The sequence below is a fragment of the Syzygium oleosum genome, unplaced genomic scaffold, assembly GCF_021117445.2.
Source record: "Syzygium oleosum isolate NSW1041296 unplaced genomic scaffold, Sole_v2.1 Sole_v2.18, whole genome shotgun sequence".
Taxonomy (NCBI): Eukaryota; Viridiplantae; Streptophyta; class Magnoliopsida; order Myrtales; family Myrtaceae; genus Syzygium; species Syzygium oleosum.
The window spans coordinates 3,948,178-3,968,640 of NW_026607502.1; the positions used below are offsets into that span (position 1 = coordinate 3,948,178).

Here is a 20,463-nt window from a genome sequence, read left to right on the forward strand (position 1 = left end):
ATAAATGTTGGGCTTAAATTTTTTTATGTTTATTTGGGCTCTTCTCAATTAATGGGTCAAAACTATAGAGCAAATCTTTTTGAGGATGAAAGCCGCAAAATAACCAAGTCAATATGTACAAAAAAAAAATGTACAAAACATACTGCCGCGGTAGTTGGTCATTAAGTGGCTTAGGACTAGGTTTACAAAGCGAAGGTCATAGGTTTGATTTGTTGAGAAAACTCCTTATATATTTTTTGAGGATGACAAAACGTTATCTATAAACTAATAGATGTAGTTGAGTGTGCAAATGAAATAGTCCACATGCACAAGTGATATGCTAGTGATGTCAGAGAATTGAGCATCCGTGCTAGCGGAGAACTTCTTTAGTTTGCAAGTGGAGAACAAGATATTGGTGAAAAGTGTTAACAGCTGTAACGGTCTTTGGACTTTGGAGTACAAGAATGGCGCGTTGGATTGTCAAGGTGCTTGGACGGATCAAGTGGAAGGAGAACAACTTGGAGGACATAAATACACTAACACGTTTGGAATGATCTAAATGCAACTTGTGAACATTTTGGAATTTAGTTATATTGTCAAGTTTGGATGGATTATGTTGTAAAGGAAGTTCATGCTACAGACAAAGTGGATAATACTCCACGTGCTTGAAAATGAAAACCCATTTTTGTATCAATTTGATTCAAACTCAGATTGGTGCTTTGGCCCAATTTTAGGCTTTCAAATCTACAAAAAAGAAAAAACCATTTTAGGAGAAATCGTATGGGAGATGCCATTTTTGGCTACGTATAGGAAGTATTAGGCAAGTTCGTAGAGGCAATTTGGTCTATTTCAGACAAAGTTCATTAATAAGTTTCAGGTGCATGTTTTAAGTCAAGAAAGCCATTGCAGCGGTTACTTTGATCTATTTGAAGAGTACAACATGCTGATCAAGTTTGGAAGGCTATATACATTCATCAAAATGGTTGTTGAAGGTTGACCGTGTTGATCAAGACCCTCTCAGAGCTCCTTCTTACTTCTTGTACGTATTTGTTGAGAAAAAAAAAACTTCGTAATTCTGATTGTAATTATCTGAGAGAGTATAGCTGCAATTATTGCAGAGAGTGCTTTGATAAGTTTGAATAATTTGGACAAAATTCTCGAGGTATGTCTCTGAGTGACTTGCAAGCAAGAACAAGTTTTGCTTTAGGAAAATCCAAAACATTTGCTCGTTATCGTGGGTCCTTGAATTCTTGTTTTCACACATAATCTGGTCCTATATTTGACCAGTGGTGGGCAATTTTTTGTTTTGTTTTGTTTGTTTTGATCCTAGGTTACAGTGTTCGGTGCATCAGCTAACCCAAGCATATCGTATAAAACTTGCCTCATAATTACATTTCAACAAAACTTTTTTTTTTTGGCTTCTTTTTGTGTGGTGCCCACAAATTAATTGCTGCACATCTGTAGGTTTCCCTGGCTATATGGTTTATGATAAGTTTGAATACTTGGACTAAATTCATGAGCTGTATCTCAAGCGACTTTTATTTTATTATTTTATCTTTTCAAATCTCGTGTTACACGCATTTTGAATTTTTTTAAATGTAAGAATTTGAAATTTTCATAATATGTAAAAATTGACATGTAAATTCGCTTATAATTTTTCTTCGTACTTTCTAATATTTGAACAAATTTTAGAACTTTGACAAAAAGAGTAATAATAATTACTTTTATAAGTCTAAACAAACATTTAACCATTTGTAACTTAGATCTCTTTATTCGTATTCCCTTGGGAAAATTTTCTTACGGTATTAAAAAGAATGATGGCTTTTATATCTGATATTTTACTTGCGAGTCTCACAATTTATTTGTATCTAACTCAAATCACTTGAACCCTTTTAAAACATACTAATTTAATGACTTCGTCAGATGTCAAACGACTCAATGTTTGGTTTATTGTGACAGCTTATACTTTGCCTTATAGATAAAATGAATCTATATAATACATTGAATTCATCTAATATGCCAAGAGTATGTACTAAGAGTTATTGTTTAAAGTAGTTTATCAATCTGTTAACGTAAAAAAGAATAATCGCTAAATGTCACTTCAGTCAATTACATCTTGCATCAACTCTACTCGCTAGTTTAAAATTAGAAACACTATTGAACTTTTCACATCGTCCGTTAAACTTGTTTTAGTAGGTTTATCTCTAAAGTCTAACGTATATTTCATTTTTTGTTATTTATTCCTTTTCTTCTTTGTTGTGTTGTATGGCTACAGAAGACCCACCAGCCACCACCACCACCACCACGACCGTGTTTGCATTAATGTCGATGACCCCCTTCCCAAACCTTCACATAAATAGCTAGTTAGAAAGTGTGCCTGTCTTTATGTTGATATAAATATATATATTTTAAATAGTATCGAGTCTACAGCATTTTTCTATAAGTCCAAAATATCTGCAAGAGTGTTGGTTTCGAGCTTACGCAGAAAACAAACAAAACACGCATTAATTTGAAGTAGAAGGCAACTTCATTACTTCATGCATAGCATATCCGAATTCACATAGGGAAACGCTATGTGTCATATCGAATCACCTAAAAATCTACTAAAGTATACACATAGGTCTCAAATAATGGGTCGTATGGAATTAGTTCAGAGTTCGAACAATAGTGCAGCAACAGATGGAGGGAAACTCTAGGTAATAAGCTACGATTGACCTATGAACGATAATAGACACTTGCTAAAAATTGAATATCATCTGCTTGCTCAATATCAACTTATGGTCCATTACATTGTAAATAGGGTCCCTGTCAAAATTTGTAATATCAAAATCCCCTTCTCATGCTTGAAACAAAGATCATAAATTTATGGATCTAATCATGTGGCATTATGAGTTCTTAATTCAACTCACACAAATGAATATAAGTGGTGAGATGTTCTATCAATTGCACTAATAGTAATTTCAATTTAAAACTATTATTAAGTACTAACTATGTTTGTTGTTTGTTTTGTTTTAGGTGAATATTTTAAGAATGAATAAGATATAAAGTTGTATAATTTACGTGTTCGTTTTCTATGATTTGTTGCTTTTGGCAAGAGGGGATTTCTGTTGTTGCCTTATCTTAGATTTCTGTTTGATTTGTACTGGTATTTACAGTAACCAGATTGAAACCACATGATTGGTCCAGTCCTTGGTCTCAGGCTTAACAAGGTTGGTTCTCGATCTCAAAAATTGAGGACCAACACTGTGCAGGTTGGCCTTTGGGTTAGATGCTGAACCGGCCCAATTCAGACTATGCTTGCCCATAGATCAAAGGTCCCCAGTCTTATGCGACGCCTGACTAGACCCGCCATGCTTGATTCAGAGAGAGAGAGAGAGGAGAGGAGGGGGGGATCTTAGAATTGGATTTTTCGAGGTCTATTAAAAAATAATGGTATTGTGGAGCAAGTTTACATGGCGCAGGTATTCTTTAAACCATCGAGGGTCTTTATCAAATGCTAATTACAGTTGTATGTCTTGGATTTTTCGAGGTCTATTAAAAAATAATGGTATTATGGAGCAAGTTTACATGGCGCAGGTATTCTTTAAACCATCGAGGGTCTCTATCAAATGCTAATTACAGTTGCATGTTCAATGTTTTTAATATATAAAACGCAGCGTGTGAAGCTTGAGTGTTTGACCCAGTACTTTGGAAGCTGTGTGCGCGTACTTAGAAAGCGACTAGCAGTACAGGACATAAGAGTTTCATTTTCCCTTTGAACGACTCATATTTCGTTTTAGTCGACGAAAATAGATATTTCCTCAGGTATATATCTTAGAGAAAGAAGCACGCGGGACACCTACATCCATACAAACCTCCTCTTCTTCTTCTTTCATCTCTCGCTGGTTTCTGCTTTAACCCTCTCTCAGCTTTCATAATATCTCTCTTCTGGGTTCTCTTGCTCATCCCCGACATGGGAGAACTAGCTCATCATCATCCTCAGGAACTGCAACTCCACATCGTGGGTAAGTCCGATTCTTGAATTAGCTGAGTTTTGCCGCAGAATTTATTCACTTCACTCCATGCTACTACGCTGTGTTTCTCTTTGGTTTTGTCATGTGCATATATCCACTTCTCTCCATGCTCCCGTGTTTTTGTATTGTTTTGGGTTCGTGTTTTTATGTAGAAGTATATGTATATATGAGTTTTGAAGATCCAGATAGTTAAATTTATCATGTGAGGAAGCTAAAACTTTCAACACCATATGCTCCTGCTCCTGGACTTTTTGATGCGTCGTAGGACTTCTAACTTCTGCTTCTTCGCCTGGACAAGAAAAGATACTAAAATGCCTTTTTTGACCTAGACTTTTTCTGTCATCCTTCAATTTTCTTCTTATCCACCATGTGAGTCCCACTGTTTTGATTAATTATCTTCTGTTTTCAATGCAACAGATCTCTAGTTGTTAGGTGTGGGTCTTAGATAGGGCGTCCAATGAACCGCCTTTCTTTAAATTCTTATCTTAGTCTATATGCCACTGTGTTGTCAATATTTATATTTTGTATGTACTTCAGAGAAATTGATATTTTTGTTGATTTTATTTTTTTAATAAAATTTATAGATATAGCTGATAGTGAACCGCACCAACAATGCCGACCAACCTCAATGTGTATATCAGTTCAAGAAAATCATACACGATGCATAATGCTTTATCTAGTGGTGACTAGAGGTGTCAAAATGGGTCTTAAACTCATATATGACCCATTTAAAAATAAATGGGTCATATATGATTATAAGTTGGATTTGGCAAGACTCGAGCTCGCCGGCCTCGCCCGAGGCTGGCAAGGCTCGGCTCGCCGGAATCGGGCGAGCTGGAGCCTCGCTTGAGCCCGGCGAGGCCTTGGCCTCGCTAGATCGGCGAGAATGAGCTTCGCCGGCCTCCGGCACGCTCGTCCTCGCCTGTGGTCGGTCGCCGGCCACGGCAGCCGGCGATTGGCCAAAAATAAAGGAAAAAGAAAAATTGGACCTACTTTTAGCATTGAAAATGAGGGGTGAGCAATCACCGCTAAGAATTCGACCTACTTTTAGCATCCGTTTACTTTTGAGCAAATCATTGATTAGGCGCCGTTAACTGATGGCTTTAGAAGGGAAAAAACATAGTTGGTTTAGTGGTTAATTATGGATCTAACATATGTTTGTAAATTGGGCCAAGGTACAGATTCATCGACAACACTAAATAAATATAATTTCACATTTGAGTCGTCATTCTGGGTTTAGATTTGAGCCTTACGCATCTATGATTTTTGTTACATATTTCATGAGTTGACGTTCATGGAATTGAGCTGGGATTCATCATTGTTTAAGTAGGAAACTGAACCCATTTCAAAAAGTTAGAAACAGGCATGATTGACAATTTTAAGATAACAGTTTGTCTAATTATAAGCATGTCAAATTGAATTAATACATAAACATTTGCCCAATCTTTTAGTCTAAATGCAAGGAATTGTGATTAACATCATAGTCCTTCATTAATGATCAAATACTCAATCCGATAAATCTCCCTTTTATTTAGTTCTGCCAACTTTGGGAAAGTATATTCCTTTTGCATCATCATTTTTTGCAGCAAATTCCATCCCTTTTGCATGACCATGGCTGTCTCGTAGACGGTTCTTATATCGAATCCCCTAAATTTGGGGTCGAGTACATGGCCCAAAAAAAAATTGCGTGATATCTTTGACGAGAAAGCTCGTAATCATTCATCAATTACAATAATAATGCCAACGAAAAGTCTTCATAGTGGGGTAGGTGAAGTGTACCCACGAACATGAAAGTTGGATAGACATCATTCTCGATTGGAGATGGGTACCACGTGCGATTTTTACATACATGTCATGATGAGCCTAGTAAAGATGGCATTGCAATTTATCTATCCTAGCTGTTTTCCCAGAAGAGAAAAGGTCGATCCTAGCTAATTTCCTAGAAAAAGAAAGGTTTAGTTCTCCACGTAAAGAAAGATTGTTGCAAAGCAACTCAAACACCTTGTTTTGACACATGCTACTTTGGTTGCACATGTATTACCAATCCATAATTAGTTAGTTCCTACATTTAATATAGATGCAATGTACACACTAAATTAGGAATTTGGTCATAGTCACGTATTGTGATTTATTGTAACTAGTCGTCCAACTTATTTGGACCCCAATTCCAATTTTTATGCCATTTATATTCTTTCTCTCTTACTAATTAAAACCCTTTAATTAAATTTCTGTCCAATTTATGACCAGGTGATCAAGAAGAGAAGGAAGAGAACTCATCCCTCCCCACAAGCATTATCACCAATAATCAAGCAACAACAAACCCTAAACCCAAGAACTTCGGGTGGTGGATTAGAGTGGCTCTCTACTCACTCTTTGTGCTCTCTGGCCAAACGATGGCCACGCTTCTTGGGAGACTCTACTACACCAAAGGAGGCCACAGCAAGTGGCTTGCCACACTTGTTCAGCTCGTGGGCTTCCCAATCCTCTTCCTTCTCTACTTTATCCCCAAACCAAAACACCGCAATAACCCAAACATCCAAACACACCCACAAGCTCAAGCTCAATCTCAATCACAATCACCCTCTCTCAAAAGCCTTGCACTTGTGTACCTCTCTGTAGGCACAATTCTGGCCCTAGATTGCTATTTATACTCAGTTGGCCTCTTGTACCTCCCTGTCTCCACATACTCCCTCCTTTGCTCCTCCCAATTGGCCTTTAATGCCCTCTTCTCCTTCTTCCTAAATGGCCAAAAGTTCACCCCCTACATCATTAACTCCCTAGTCCTCCTCACAATCTCATCAACCCTCCTTGTGTTCCAATCAAATTCAGAAGACCCCAAGGGGGTCTCCACAGGGAAATATGCACTAGGGTTTGTGTGCACCATCGGGGCATCAGCTGGTTATGGGCTTGTCCTATCCTTGACCCAACTTTGCTTTAAGAAGGTCATAAGGAAGGAGACGTTTAGGGCAGTTTTGGACATGCTTGTGTACCAATCTTTAGTGGCTAGTGTGATTATTATGGTGGGGTTGTTTGCGAGTGGAGAGTGGGAGCACTTGGGGAGAGAGATGGATGGGTATGAGCTTGGGAAAGTGAGCTATGTGATGAACTTGGTCGGGACAGCAGTTTCTTGGCAAGTGTTTGGAATCGGCGCGATTGGATTGATATTAGACGTGTCGTCTTTGTTCTCGAACTCGATCAGTGCAGTGGGGTTGCCGATTGTGCCCATTTTTGCGGTCGTGTTCTTTGGGGATAGGATGAATGGGATCAAGGTAATATCTATGATCTTGGCCATTTGGGGGTTCGTTTCTTATGTGTACCAACATTATTTGGACGATGCCAAGTTGAAGGTTCAAAGGAAAAGTGTTGGTGGGGATGAGGTCAGTGTCAAATCACCACTAAATGCTCCAATTGCAAGAGTTGGTGAATGATTAAAGATGGTGCAGTGCAGTGTTTTAGTTTGTTGTTTAGCTAAGTTCAAGTAAAGAGAGGTAATTTCTTGCTGTAACCACTTGGAGGAAAAAACCAAGGAACATAATAAGAAGATTGAAAATGTTGCTAATATTTGATTTTTTTTTCTCTGTGTTTTGATTATAAGGAAGGGCATCCTGTCTTCAGTGCCCATTTTGCATTATCATTATGAAAGTTGGGCACTTATATGTTATTTGACTAATATGATAGCTCTAGCTAATGTAAATTATTGGTTTTTACTGGGATAATAATATTAAATCGGGGACAGAAGAGATACTTAAACTGCTTCATACACAAAAAACTAGGATTTTTTTTTTGGTCATAACAAAAAGAAAAATAGGAGTTGACTGAAGTGTCGTCAGGCTGTCTCCAATCCTTTCTATTTTCTTGTGCTACTTAGCAGAAGGTGGAATAATTTTTGGGGCATTTTTCAGTAGAAGACAAATTGCACTTGTCCTTCCGATTGATTGGACAAGAGGCTTCCAAGAGTTTAGGACCTTCGGAAGGGCAATCGTTGTTTTGGACTTGCATTTATATGTAAACACTCTTGAAAATATGAAATACCTTCATCACTTTTTATTCTATTATCATTTTCCAATTTTTAATTTTGAAAATACCAATTTGCATCTCAACGCCAAACCCACCGATCAAAAAAAAATATTTAACCAAAAAAAGAAGAGAATCAACCCCTCCTAGAAAACACCAAGCATATAAAACCTAACCCCTAGACCCTATTTCCTGAAAGCACCAAAGACACATAACATAATCCGCTCCACCTACCACAACCAGTTGTCATTGGACAGCGCCACGCAACCTCTGAACACCGTCGATGGTTAGCAAGAAAATTATCCAAAAGGTTTTAAATCTATTGCATTTTTACCAATTTAATCCCAAACTTATTAATTGTGCCAATGGTGTATTAAACATTTTCACATTTTTTCAATTAAGTCAATCCGTCTAATTTTAGCTGGAAATCGCTGACGTGGATGCCGTCCATCCTATGTGGCAAGGCTAGTGCTAACGTGAAATTTTTTTAATAATATTTTAATATTTGTTCGAATCTTTTATTAATATTTTTTTCTTTTTTCTTTTCTTTTCTTTTTTTTAAACCTTTGGCCGATGAGGTCACTAATTGACCATCGTCGGACACAGGCAAGAGCCAGCGACCCTCGCATGGGTTGGGCGAGGGTGTTGCAGCCCTTGTTGGCCACGAGCGAGGGCCTTTGCGTCCTCACAGACCATAGGTGAGGGCGTTGGGCCATCGCCCAGATCCAGGTGAGGGCCAACACCCTTGTCGGCCACATGCGATGGCATTTAAAAAAGACAAAGAAAAGAAATGAAAAAAAGGAAAAGGAAAATAAATAAATAAATAAATAATTCAAAAAAATATCAAAATATTAGTAAAAATTGTCCAAGCCAGCCTAGTCATGCCACGTAGGACGGTTAGCGTCCATGACAGTGATTTCCAGCCAAAATTGACGGAATAGACTCCATTGACAAAATGTGAAAATATTTAGGATTCAATTGATACAATTAAAAGGTTTAGGACTGAATTGGCATAAGTGCAATAAGTTTATGACTTTTTAGACAATTGTCCTGTCGTCCAGCTCTACCCTCATACCACCGTCCTCAACCTTGCAGCCCCCTTAATCTTTGTTTTTTTCGTTTTCTGTTCGTGATCAATCTTTCTTTCTCTATCTAACTCTCTCCCTCTCTTCCTCAGAGCCCGATTGTAGCGTTGGGCATGCCACCAGACGTAGTGGCTATAGGCTCGACACCTCTTCTATAGCGTCGGTGCTCAACCGTGTGGTCAAGATTGATTGCCATGGAGGAGTCGCAAGCTATGGGTTAGCGGTGCTACAAATATAAAGAGAGACAAAAATTGTCACGCCCCGAACCCCTGCGAGCTCACGACATCCCCTGCTTCGATCGAATTTGTTGCGATGTCCCAGAAGCGTCGCCGACCCAACCCAAATGTCAGAGCCACATGCGGAAGCGAAATATATAAAACAAAACCCCGGACAAAAAAGATGACGACAACGGGGTAGAACACCATAACGATCAAACCGCAACAACAACATTTCATGAAATATTACTGCACCAAATATACAAACATTATTTTACTAGCGTAATATGCAATTAAACATCCACAGTCACCGGCTTAACAAAAGATCAGGGGTCAGGTTATCTTAACTTCACTATCGGTCAACCTATTCTACGCAACCCCTAAAATTCCCTAGGGAGAGCCTAAGGGTTGCCCTTCTCCATTGAGCTCCTGATTCATCCGGCTTGATCCTCCGGAAAATTTCTTAGGCATCGCCTGCAATTCCACTAGGCACCATGGCTGCTCTTCGTACTTCAAAAATAAGAAGCGGGCTCCCTGGGTTTACGGCTGGGGGTCTGAAAGTGGTGGTTATACAATCATGAGACGAATCTCAATAAGTGTATAACCCCAAACCTCACGTAGGCACTCACGTACCGCCAGACGAAAACACGCATAGCACACAATCTACAAACAAACTAACTACCACACACGACCCTACCTGGAATTCATCATGCCCGTTCCTGCACGTTAGACGATAACACAACCAATATACCACAGAAATACATCACCGTCGCGCGCTAACCTCGATTATAATGCAAAACCCACTTGGGCACATCCCATACCATGCCTAGCAGATTTTACTCCATAATTGAGCACCACAACGCACGACACAAACACACTCGCACACCAACTCACACCACACGTCACTTCCACAATCTCACTCGTCCAGCCAATTCTCGCTCATTCTCAACCTTTCCACCATACCGCGCCCACGTAAAACGCATCAGGCCAACGGTCTTCTGACCTCGTCAGGCATCGTCACCCCGTCGGGCCGGGCATCGTTACCTCGTCAGGGACGGCATCGTCCCGCATAAACAAAAACGCCTCAGGACGGAATCCTACACTCAACTTTCCTTCTACCGCGCCCGCGTAAAACGCATCAGGCCAACGGTTTTCTGACCTCGTCAGGCATCGTCACCCCGTCGGGCCGGGCATCGTCACCTCGTCAGGGACGACATTGTCTCGCGTAAACGTACACGCCTCAGGACGGACCCTTTCCAACAAATCCTACATTTCTGTATCCTCGTTCCACTCAAACCACACATACACACGGCCAACCACACCCACAGTCATACACAACCTCACGCCTCACACACACTCCACAAATGCACATTCTCGTCACACGAACACCACACGACCATACACATTTAACACGCGAATTCAATGCGCATTCACACTACCACACCGCCACACCTCACGGCCACATACACATACGGCACACCACCAATCCACAATCGGTCCAGAACACATTCCAAATCAGTCCACAAACACAACCAGCACAAACATTCCAATTAGCCCATTCAAGCCACAATAATTCCAATCAATTACACAAATTAACCGCGATCGCTTCAAACATCATAGCCATCATCGAGCCTCCAAATCCTCACAAATTTCTTCGCCAAATTAGTCCCCAAATCAGCCCACGACAACCAAATACCAGCCTTCATCTCAGCCCCCAAAACAGCCACATAAACCCCTAAACCGAACCCTAAACATGTCCTACGATACCCGAAGTCCTAGGTAGTTTTTGGGGAAGACACTTACCTAAGAAAAACAGGGCAACTCGGCTAGACAGAGGCGGGGACAGCCGGAACAGCAGCAGCGGCGGCGGCGCCGGTGGAGACGTACGGTCGGCGACGTACGGACACCGTACAGACGCCGTATGGACACTGTACGGACACCGTACGGGACGGCGACGTATGGACGGCAGAAGCGTCACGGCGGCAGCGGCTCGGCTGTTCAAGCTCCGGCGCGGCAGCGGTGAGCTCCGGCGACGGTGGCCTTCCAAGCGGCCGAGAGGGAGAGAGAGATTTTCGGGAGAGAGAGAAGGAGTGAACCGGCCAAATGAGGAATGAGGAGAGAGAAGATGGTCAGACCGGTCAAATATAGGGGCTTAGTGGGCGCCACGTGTCGCGATCCTACGCGATCTTCCCATTTTGCCCTCGATCCAACGGTCCTCATTCATCCTAATCCAATAATTGATGGGCAAAAGGGTCATTGAGTCCAATAATGCAGCTGAAAATCCATTATTAATTATCCCAATTAATTCCCAAAATTCGGAACCCAAAAATAGCCCAGGGGCAAAATGGTCAATTTTCCGATCCCGGGTCGAAATTCCAATTTTTGGTTATACCAACCCCAAATGGGTGTGGCCAACATAATATGACGTCGGAATCGTGAAAATAGCTTCTTAAGCCCTCGAAAATCGACTGCAAAGTCCTGGGGAATAAAATAATATTATTGTTCACTTCCGAGCCAAAGTTCCAATTTTTGACCGTAACAACTCCAAATATGCGTGGCCACCCTAAAATGACATCGGCCTCGAAAAATAATCTCATACGGCCTCAGAATCAACGTCGGGGTCCCGAGGGGCAAAATCGTAATTTTTCCGGTCCCGAACCGAAATCCAGTTTTTTGCAGAAATGGGTGGCCCCAAGGTTGGCCAAACCAAAAACGTCATCGGCCGCTCAAAATTGTTACTTTCAAAATTCTCGATTCCCGGGCCCGAATTCCAAGAAATGACTAAAATCGAACAGTTGCGACTTTAGCTTATCTCTTGCTAACGGGTGGCTCGTTGGGATTACGCGCTCTCGACCCGTGATCGACACTAAGTCCAATCACGTTTAAGTTTACTCGAACCAAGGCGACCTTGATTGTCATATAATTGCGAGGGTTTGTCACTAGTGCCCTTCGAACACGATCAATCAAATAGATCGGTCTCTGTTGGCCCAAAACATTCCCTCGTCAATCCCTATGGTCGAAGGTCGAATCCAGGTCGAGTTCTTTGGTCGTGCGAACTCAGTCCCGTAATGGCCTTACCCCTAAGGTTAGCATCCCGTGAATGCGCATTTCCGGGTGAGATCTCACTATAAGTGCATTGGCCAAATTATTCATTTCATAAATCCCGGGAAAATGATTGAAAATTCAGAATGTTACAAAAAAGGTTAGCTATTTGGGGTCGACGCGAGTAGGGGCAAACCATGTACAAGTCGAGATGACGGTAGGGTCATAGGTGATGCCGATGACATATGGACCGTGGTGGCTACATCTAGGGTTTTGTAATTGGTAGTGTTTGCTTTTGAGTGTTGGGGAATTCAGAAATATGACGGAGGCAATTTTGGTAGAAAAAAGACCATCCATAAATAAATATAGGATGTCAGTTGATGTAAGCTACAAATTAGTATTTAAAATGAAAACTCATGATGCAAAGTGGTCATTTTAAAAAGCGTTAATACCAAGAAAAATTCAAAACTAATATACTTGTGACAATTTTACCCTCCATTAGTCTCCGTTAAATTTTACTGTTAAATTATTTAGTTAAATGATACGTGGCAGTTGACAGATGTACCGGTTTGGGTTTTTACTCTTCATTTATCACAGGTATACTAGTTTGTAATTTTTTTTATATTAATCCAATTTAATAGAAACTAATGGAGGGTAAATTTGTCACAAACGTACCACTTTGGGATTTTTTGTAGTCAAAAAATTAATTTGTGATAAAATTGTCATAGGTGTACCAGTTTGGAGTTTTTGATGGTCAAAAAATTAGTTTTGGGTAAAATTACCACAGGTGTACCAGTTTGAGGTTTTTCGAGGTATTAACCCTTTTAAAAATAGAGGATGGAAAGTGGTAATAATGTGAAAATTGAGGATGGTTTTTGGTACTTTCCCAATTTTCTTTATTTTATTGTCTCTTGATCTGTCTCAAGTACATAAAGGGTTTAATATCAACCATATAATCCCATAAACAAATCCTCTCTCATTTGAAGAGCTTCTCTCTACCATCTGGGTAGCTATGCCTTACCTTTCAAGCCCCAACTTAAACCTTCGTCCACCTTCATGAAAATTTCGCTAAGTACCCCTCTCCTTCTTCAGATATTATTCCAGAAATGGAGACGCCATTATTATCTTCCTATGTTGATGCTATAAGTCATTAGCTTCGTCTGGTCATCTCTCTCTACTCCTATTTTGGAATATGATTTGCCGATTCTCCTCTTGGATCTCTCTTTACTCTTGAGTTCGACTATTCCCTACTCCTTTGCATCTAAACCAACAATGAGATATGCTGGGATGCATTGCTTTCCCCACTAAAAGTTCTCTAACTGGGGTCCGTTTGAAATTACAGCAACAAGCAGAGGGAAACTTAACTGAGTGATACTCTGGGTACCTGCAGGTGAGCAAATATAAGTTCTAACATTACGTAATCCCATCATGTAGTTAAAATAAAAGTAGAGAATGAGCCGGATAAGCGAATGGCTGCCTAATGCAGAAGGTTATGGCGTCTGTGGTCGGGAAAGAAAATTGCTTTGTTGGATAAAGTAGTTTTTTTAGGAGAAATTGGAGTGTCAACGTACCTTAATTGGTCAGCTCCACCGTAGTCCTAATGTCAATTTTCAAGCCTTCCAATCTACTGTGTAAAAGGCCTAGAAATAAGATAATGTTATTTGTAAATATTTGGAACCAGGTCTATTCTCCTTCTAGTTCAACTCTAAAGAGGAGAAAAATAGGGTGTTGAACTCTGGCTCTTGGTTCTTTTCTAGTCACCTTCTTGTGCTCAAACCATGGGAGTTAAGCACTCCCCCTCACTATCTTGTTTTTGAATCTTGCTCTTGCTAGATGCAAATGTAGGGTTCATCAACGAAAAACAACGCAGCGGAATATAGAACCCTAGACAGGATCCATGTGTATATTGAAATCGGAAAGGAATTTCGATACGTACCTTTTGCAGATCGAAGATAAATCAGCAACTGATTGTGTCTGAATGAGTGCCCCAAGTGTTGCGCCTCTACCGGTATTCACACACACGAACGGAATTCTCCAACGATCCAGTGCTAGCGAAAGATCTTGAAGTTCCTTTTTTTTTAGCGCCTTTTGATTTTCGATACTCTATCGAAAAAACCCTAGACAGAGAACGATTCTCTATCTATTTATACAGCCTCATTACCTAACGGAATTAAAAGAAGTGGGCCGGGCTATTTGGGCCCGCCAAACCGTCCACCTTCAATCGTACGTTTAATCGTTATCTCATAACGCGCACGACCGCATAGATAATTTAAATAGGAGAATAAATTAAAATCTACTTCTTAAGTAGATCAAGGCGCATAGACAATATTAAATCCGTTCGCTATTGTGTACGACCCTGTAGGTTTACTAAACATTAGTAGTGTGCCCAAAACTCTTTTGGCCCACAAGTCATAAGCGATCTCTAGCAAAACATTATGACTACCTAAGTATAGTGAATATCGGTTTTACGACACAACCTAATCCACAACTAATATTAGAGTATCAACCTTGATTGATTTTTAGGGCAGACCACTAACAATCTCTCACTTGCACTAGAACCAATCATATAAACTAAGTCTCTTTTGTCACTTGATTTCCGAGTTAAGCATAAGACAGGACAAGTGTCATCCTTATATAGCTTAAACTCATTTTCCCGATACCGCAGTTAGACTGTCAAAACAAATAGTTGACTCTTCAACTCACTTGAGCATGGCCATGCATTTCACAGTCTCAACTCTACGGGAGGCCAGGAAATCATACCGTCGTTATATGAGAGGGACAAATCCCATCTTGTCTACTCACATCACTCAGCACGCTTCATGACATACCCAGCCATTACCTTTATAATCACCTGTTACGGCTGACGTTTGGCAATGTTAAAGCACGCCAATCCACATCTAGGAAACCATGGCAGACTCAGGTCAAAGGACTATACTCTATAGCTGTGATGAGAAATACTGATGACATTATATAACAATTCTACAGTATTCTCATAGCGGGTTGGTCCAATACAATGTTCTCCAACATGTATTCCATGTGATCAACTTTATATCTCTATATTCATGACCCGTGAAACTTGGTCATCAGTTGACTCACATACTAGTCTCAAATGCCATTTGCGTCCCAATGCACAATGGCAATTGACTAGGGACATTTAGAATATTAATATCCACTCTATTAATAGAGTTTCACGATCAAATCACGTATTTGATTATCTATTAAGAATATTCAATATTCAGGGGATAAAGATTTCGCATTCAATTATATACTCAAATTAAATCGAAATCAAATATAATATATATATTTTATTAATGAACAATGAAAATGTATATCACATATACTCCCACTCACATCAAGACCAATCACTAATGTGTCTAAGGCCTAAAGCGTTACAATGACGCTCATGCTTAGGTTGTGGAAGAGCCTTCGTCAACGGATCAGCTGTATTCAACTCCGTTGCAACTTTGCACATCTTGACATCACCTCTTTAAATGAATTCTCGAATGAGATGATACTTCCTGAGTATGTGTTTGGTCTTCTGGTGAGACCTAGGCTCTTTACCCAAAGCTATGGCCCCATTGCTGTCACAATAGAAGTCCACTGGAATCGAACTAGTGGGACTGATTCCCAGTTCTTCTATGAACTTTCGAATCCAAACAGCTTCCTTTGATGCTTCTGAAGCAGCAATATACTCAGCTTCTGTCGTAGAATCTGCAAGAGTTTCCTGCTTGGAACTTTTCCAGCACACCGCTCCACCATTCACGCAAAAGACAAAACATTGCGATCGAAGGTCGTCTTTGTCGGTTTGGAAACTAGCATCGGTGTAACCATTTACGGTGATATGTTCCTCACCTCCATAGACTAAGAATAAATCCTTAGTTCTTCTCAAGTACTTAAGGATATTCTTGACAACAATCCAGTGAGGTTCCCTAGATCCGGTATCTACTTGTCATGCTCAATGCATAAGCAACGTCAGGACGAGTGCATAACATAGCATACATGATGGATCCCACAGCTGATGCATAAGGAATCCTACTCATGCGGTCTCGCTCATCTTGTGTTGAAGGACACTGAGTCTTGCTAAGACTTATGCCATGTGTCATCGGGAGAAAACCTTTCTTGGAATCTTGCATATTAAACCTATTGATGACTTTGTCAACATATGTACTTTGACTCAGTCCAATAAGTCTCTTAGATCTATCTCTATAGATCCTGATCCCCAAGATATAGTTTGCTTCTCCCATGTCCTTCATGGAGAAAAATTTTCCTAGCGATGTCTTAACTGACTGAAGCATAGGAATGTCGTTTCCAATGAGTAGTATGTCATCCACATACAACACTAGAAACACAATTGCACTCCCACTAGACTTCTTGTATACACAAGCTTCTTCTTTGTTTCTAATGAAGCCAAACTCTTTGACAGTTTCATCGAAATGAATATTCCAGCTCCGTGATGCTTGCTTCAATCCATAAATAGAACGTTGAAGCTTGCATATCTTCCCAGTGTTATCTGGTGATGTAAAGCCTTCAGGTTGTGTCATATACACATCCTCCTCTAGTTTTCCATTAAGGAAAGCCGTCTTTACATCCATTTGCCATATCTCATAGTCATAATATGCAGTAAACGCTAGGATAATCCGAATGGACTTAAGCATGGCCACTAGCGAAAAGGTCTCGTCATAGTCAATACCATGAGTTTGTTTGAAACCTTTAGCTACTAGCCGTGCTTTATAGATGTGAACATTTCCATCCATATCAGTTTTCTTCTTGAAAACCCACTTGCACCCTATAGGTTTGACACCTTCGGGTGGATCAATCAAAGTCCAAACTTTGTTTTGATACATTGAGTCCATTTCGGATTTCATGGCCTGAAGCCATTTATCGGAGTCTGGGCCCATCATAGCTTCTGTATAGGTCGTAGGTTCGTCATTTTCTATTAACAATAGATGACGGTGTTCTGTCACGTGAAAACCATATCTCATAGGCTCACGATGTGTTCTTTCAGACCTACGAACTATAGGTGCCACTGGAGTAGACTCTACAACTCTTTGTAGATCTAATTGAGGTTCCTCATGAACTGGAACACCCTCTTGTGGCACAATAACTTCTTCGAGGTTTACCTTACTCCCACTGGTTCCTTTAGTAAGAAACTCTTTCTCTAAAAAGATACCATTTCGAGCAACAAACACTTTGTTCTCTGATGGATTGTAAAAGTAATATCCTTTCGTTTCTTTAGGATATCCCACAAAGAAGCATTTATCAGATTTGGGTCCAAGCTTATCAGAAAGTAAACGTTTTACATAAGCTTCGCAACCCCAAATCTTTAGAAAAGACATACTAGGAACTTTTCCTGTCCACATCTCATATGGTGTCTTCTCTACAGCTTTTGATGGACTTCTATTTAGTGTAAACTACAGCTGTCTTGAGTGCATATCCCTAGAAAGATAATGGAAGATCTGAATGACTCATCATTGATCGAACCATGTCTAACAAAGTTCGATTTCTCCTCTCAGAGACACCATTCCACTGTGGTGTTCCAGGAGGAGAGAGCTGTGAAACAATTCTACACTCTTTGAGATGGTCATTGAACTCTTGGCTTAAATATTCTCCTCCTCGATCAGATCGAAGAGCCTTGATATTCTTGCTAAGTTGATTCTGTACTTCATTCTGAAATTCCTTGAACTTTTCAAAGGAGTCGGATTTATGTTTCATCAAGTAAACATATCCATATCTACTGAAATCATCAGCAAATGTAATAAAGTACTGATAACCTCCTCTGGCTGTAGAACTTAGTGGTCCACACACATCAGTATGTATAAGGGCCAATAATTCTTTTGTCCTCTCACTTTGATTAGTAAAAGGAGCTTTTGTCATTTTTCCAACTAAACAAGATTCACATGTATCAAATGATTCAAAATCAAATGAATTTAATAGTCCATCGCTATGAAGCTTGTGAATTCGTTTCTCGTTTATGTGGCCTAATTTACAATGCCATAGGTAGGTTGGATTCAAATCATTAGATTTAAACCTTTTTGTATTTATATTATAGATTGGCACATCAAGATTTAGAACATATATCCCATCCACAATATGGGCGCTACCATAAAATAATCCATTAAGATAAAACGAACAACTATTGTTCTTTATATCAAAACAGAAACCTTCCTTGTCCAAACAAGAAACAGAAATAATATTCCTGCGTATAGCAGGTACATAGTAGCAATTATTCAGTTCTAAAATCATGCCAGAAGGTAAAGCTACATCATATGTTCCTACGGCTAATGCAGCAACTCTTGCTCCATTCCCAACACGTAGCTCCACTTCACCTTTTGTAAGTGTTCTACTTCGTTTTAGTCCCTGCACATTCATACAAATGTGAGTACCACAACCGGTATCCAATACCCATGAAGTAGAACTAGTAGTAACATTTACTTCTATAACATAAATACCTGAATCGGAAGTCTCACTTCCCTTTTTCTTCAGATCCTCCAAATATTTCTTGCAATTCCTCTTCCAATGTCCATTCTCCCCACAATGAAAGCATACAGCATCAATAGTCGGACCCGGTTTGGTCTTGGATTTGGGTTTGGGCTTAGTGCCCTTGCCCTTACCCTTGACCTTACCTGGCTTCTTAAAGCCTTTCCCCTTTTGAACCATGAGAACATTAGGGGTAGGGTCCTTCTTGATATTCTGCTCAGCAGTTTTGAGCATCCCATGCAGTTCAGTCAAAGACTTGTTCAGATTATGCATGTTATAGTTCATAACAAACGTGTCATAATCTTGAGGCAATGACTAAAGAATAATGTCAGTAGCCAACTCTTGGCTAATGGGAAAGCCCAGTCGCTCCAGGTTTTCAATATAACCTATCATCTTTATGACATGTGGGCTAACTAAGCTCCCACTTGCTAGCTTGCACTCAATTAATGTCTTTACTGTTTGGTACCTTTCAGTGCGTGCCTGCTCCTGAAACAAATTTTTCAGGTTCATGATCATATCATAGGCATCTACGTTCTCAAACTGTTTCTGAAGGTCTAAGTTCATGGTAGCTAACATTAGACATGATGCATCCAATGCATCATCTTTATGCTTCTGATAAGCATTCCTTTCAGCATGGGGAGCGCTGGAAGGAGGTGCCTTCTGAGGGAGTGGTTTCTCCAGGACATAATCCTTTTTCTCCTGCTTGAGAACAATTCTCAAGCTTCTATACCAGTCCAAAAAGTTTGAACCATTCAATTTGTCCTTCTCAAGGACAGAGCGCAGTGAAAAGTGTGATGCAGAGCTATTTGCCATTATCTACAACAAATATGCAAAGTGAATTGTTCATTAATATTATTTATAATAAACTCCCACTATACTTTTATAATATATGTCCCAATAAGTATAGTGGACCAAGACCCATATTTTACCAAGACTCGAGTAAACTTTGGTTTACCGCTCAAGACTAAGTTATTTAGGTAGACAACCCTTTGTCAATTGTATCAAATACAACTCTTGGTTGTTGGGGTTGATATCTCATATCATATCCCCAAACATTATGCCTCAAGGCCCAAAACCGTTTTGATAGTCTCGTTAAGTAAACCAATCTTGACATATGGATAACCATTATCCATCCTATTTTACTCAAATAGTTGAAGACACCCTGCTTTGGCAGGCCCATCTTTTGAAGATTCAAGTCTTAATAGGTGTATGATTGGAAATGCATCATATTATTACTTAATTTTATGAGGGACTCTTAATAATTATGTAGTGGTGAATGTATGCATGTTCTGAACATCAACAAAGCATCACTTATAATAACAAAGATATATCAATCATACGGGAACGACCAATTCCATGCAGGGGTCAAGGGGGCTGCGCCCCCTTGCGGGGTCGAGGGGCAGCGCCCCTCGCGGGGTCAAGGGGCAGAGCCGCTTGCGGTGGTCTCAGCGAGCGGGGTTCGAAGGGGCATCGCCCCTCGCGGGGGCTCAGGGGCAGCGCCCCCGAAACCTAGACAGAATTCTCAATTCTGTTTTCCAGGAAAGCCCCGAAAACATAGACAGAAGTCTCACTTCTGTGTTCTCGGGAGACTATCCGTCGATGCCACCTCCCGCGCCCTCACCGTACGCATCTGACCGA

General features: G+C 40.3%; 1 protein-coding gene across 1 annotated transcript; it reads left to right on the forward strand.

Annotated features, from left to right (window-relative positions):
* Positions 1-3,765: 3,765 nt before the first annotated feature.
* Positions 3,766-7,566, forward strand: LOC130140360 (purine permease 21-like). The gene is made up of 2 exons (XM_056319481.1): positions 3,766-3,983; positions 6,240-7,566. Exons 1-2 carry the CDS (start codon positions 3,932-3,934, stop codon positions 7,418-7,420), a joined length of 1,233 nt encoding a protein of 410 aa, XP_056175456.1. The 5' UTR covers positions 3,766-3,931; the 3' UTR covers positions 7,421-7,566.
* The last annotated feature ends 12,897 nt before the right edge of the window (positions 7,567-20,463 follow it).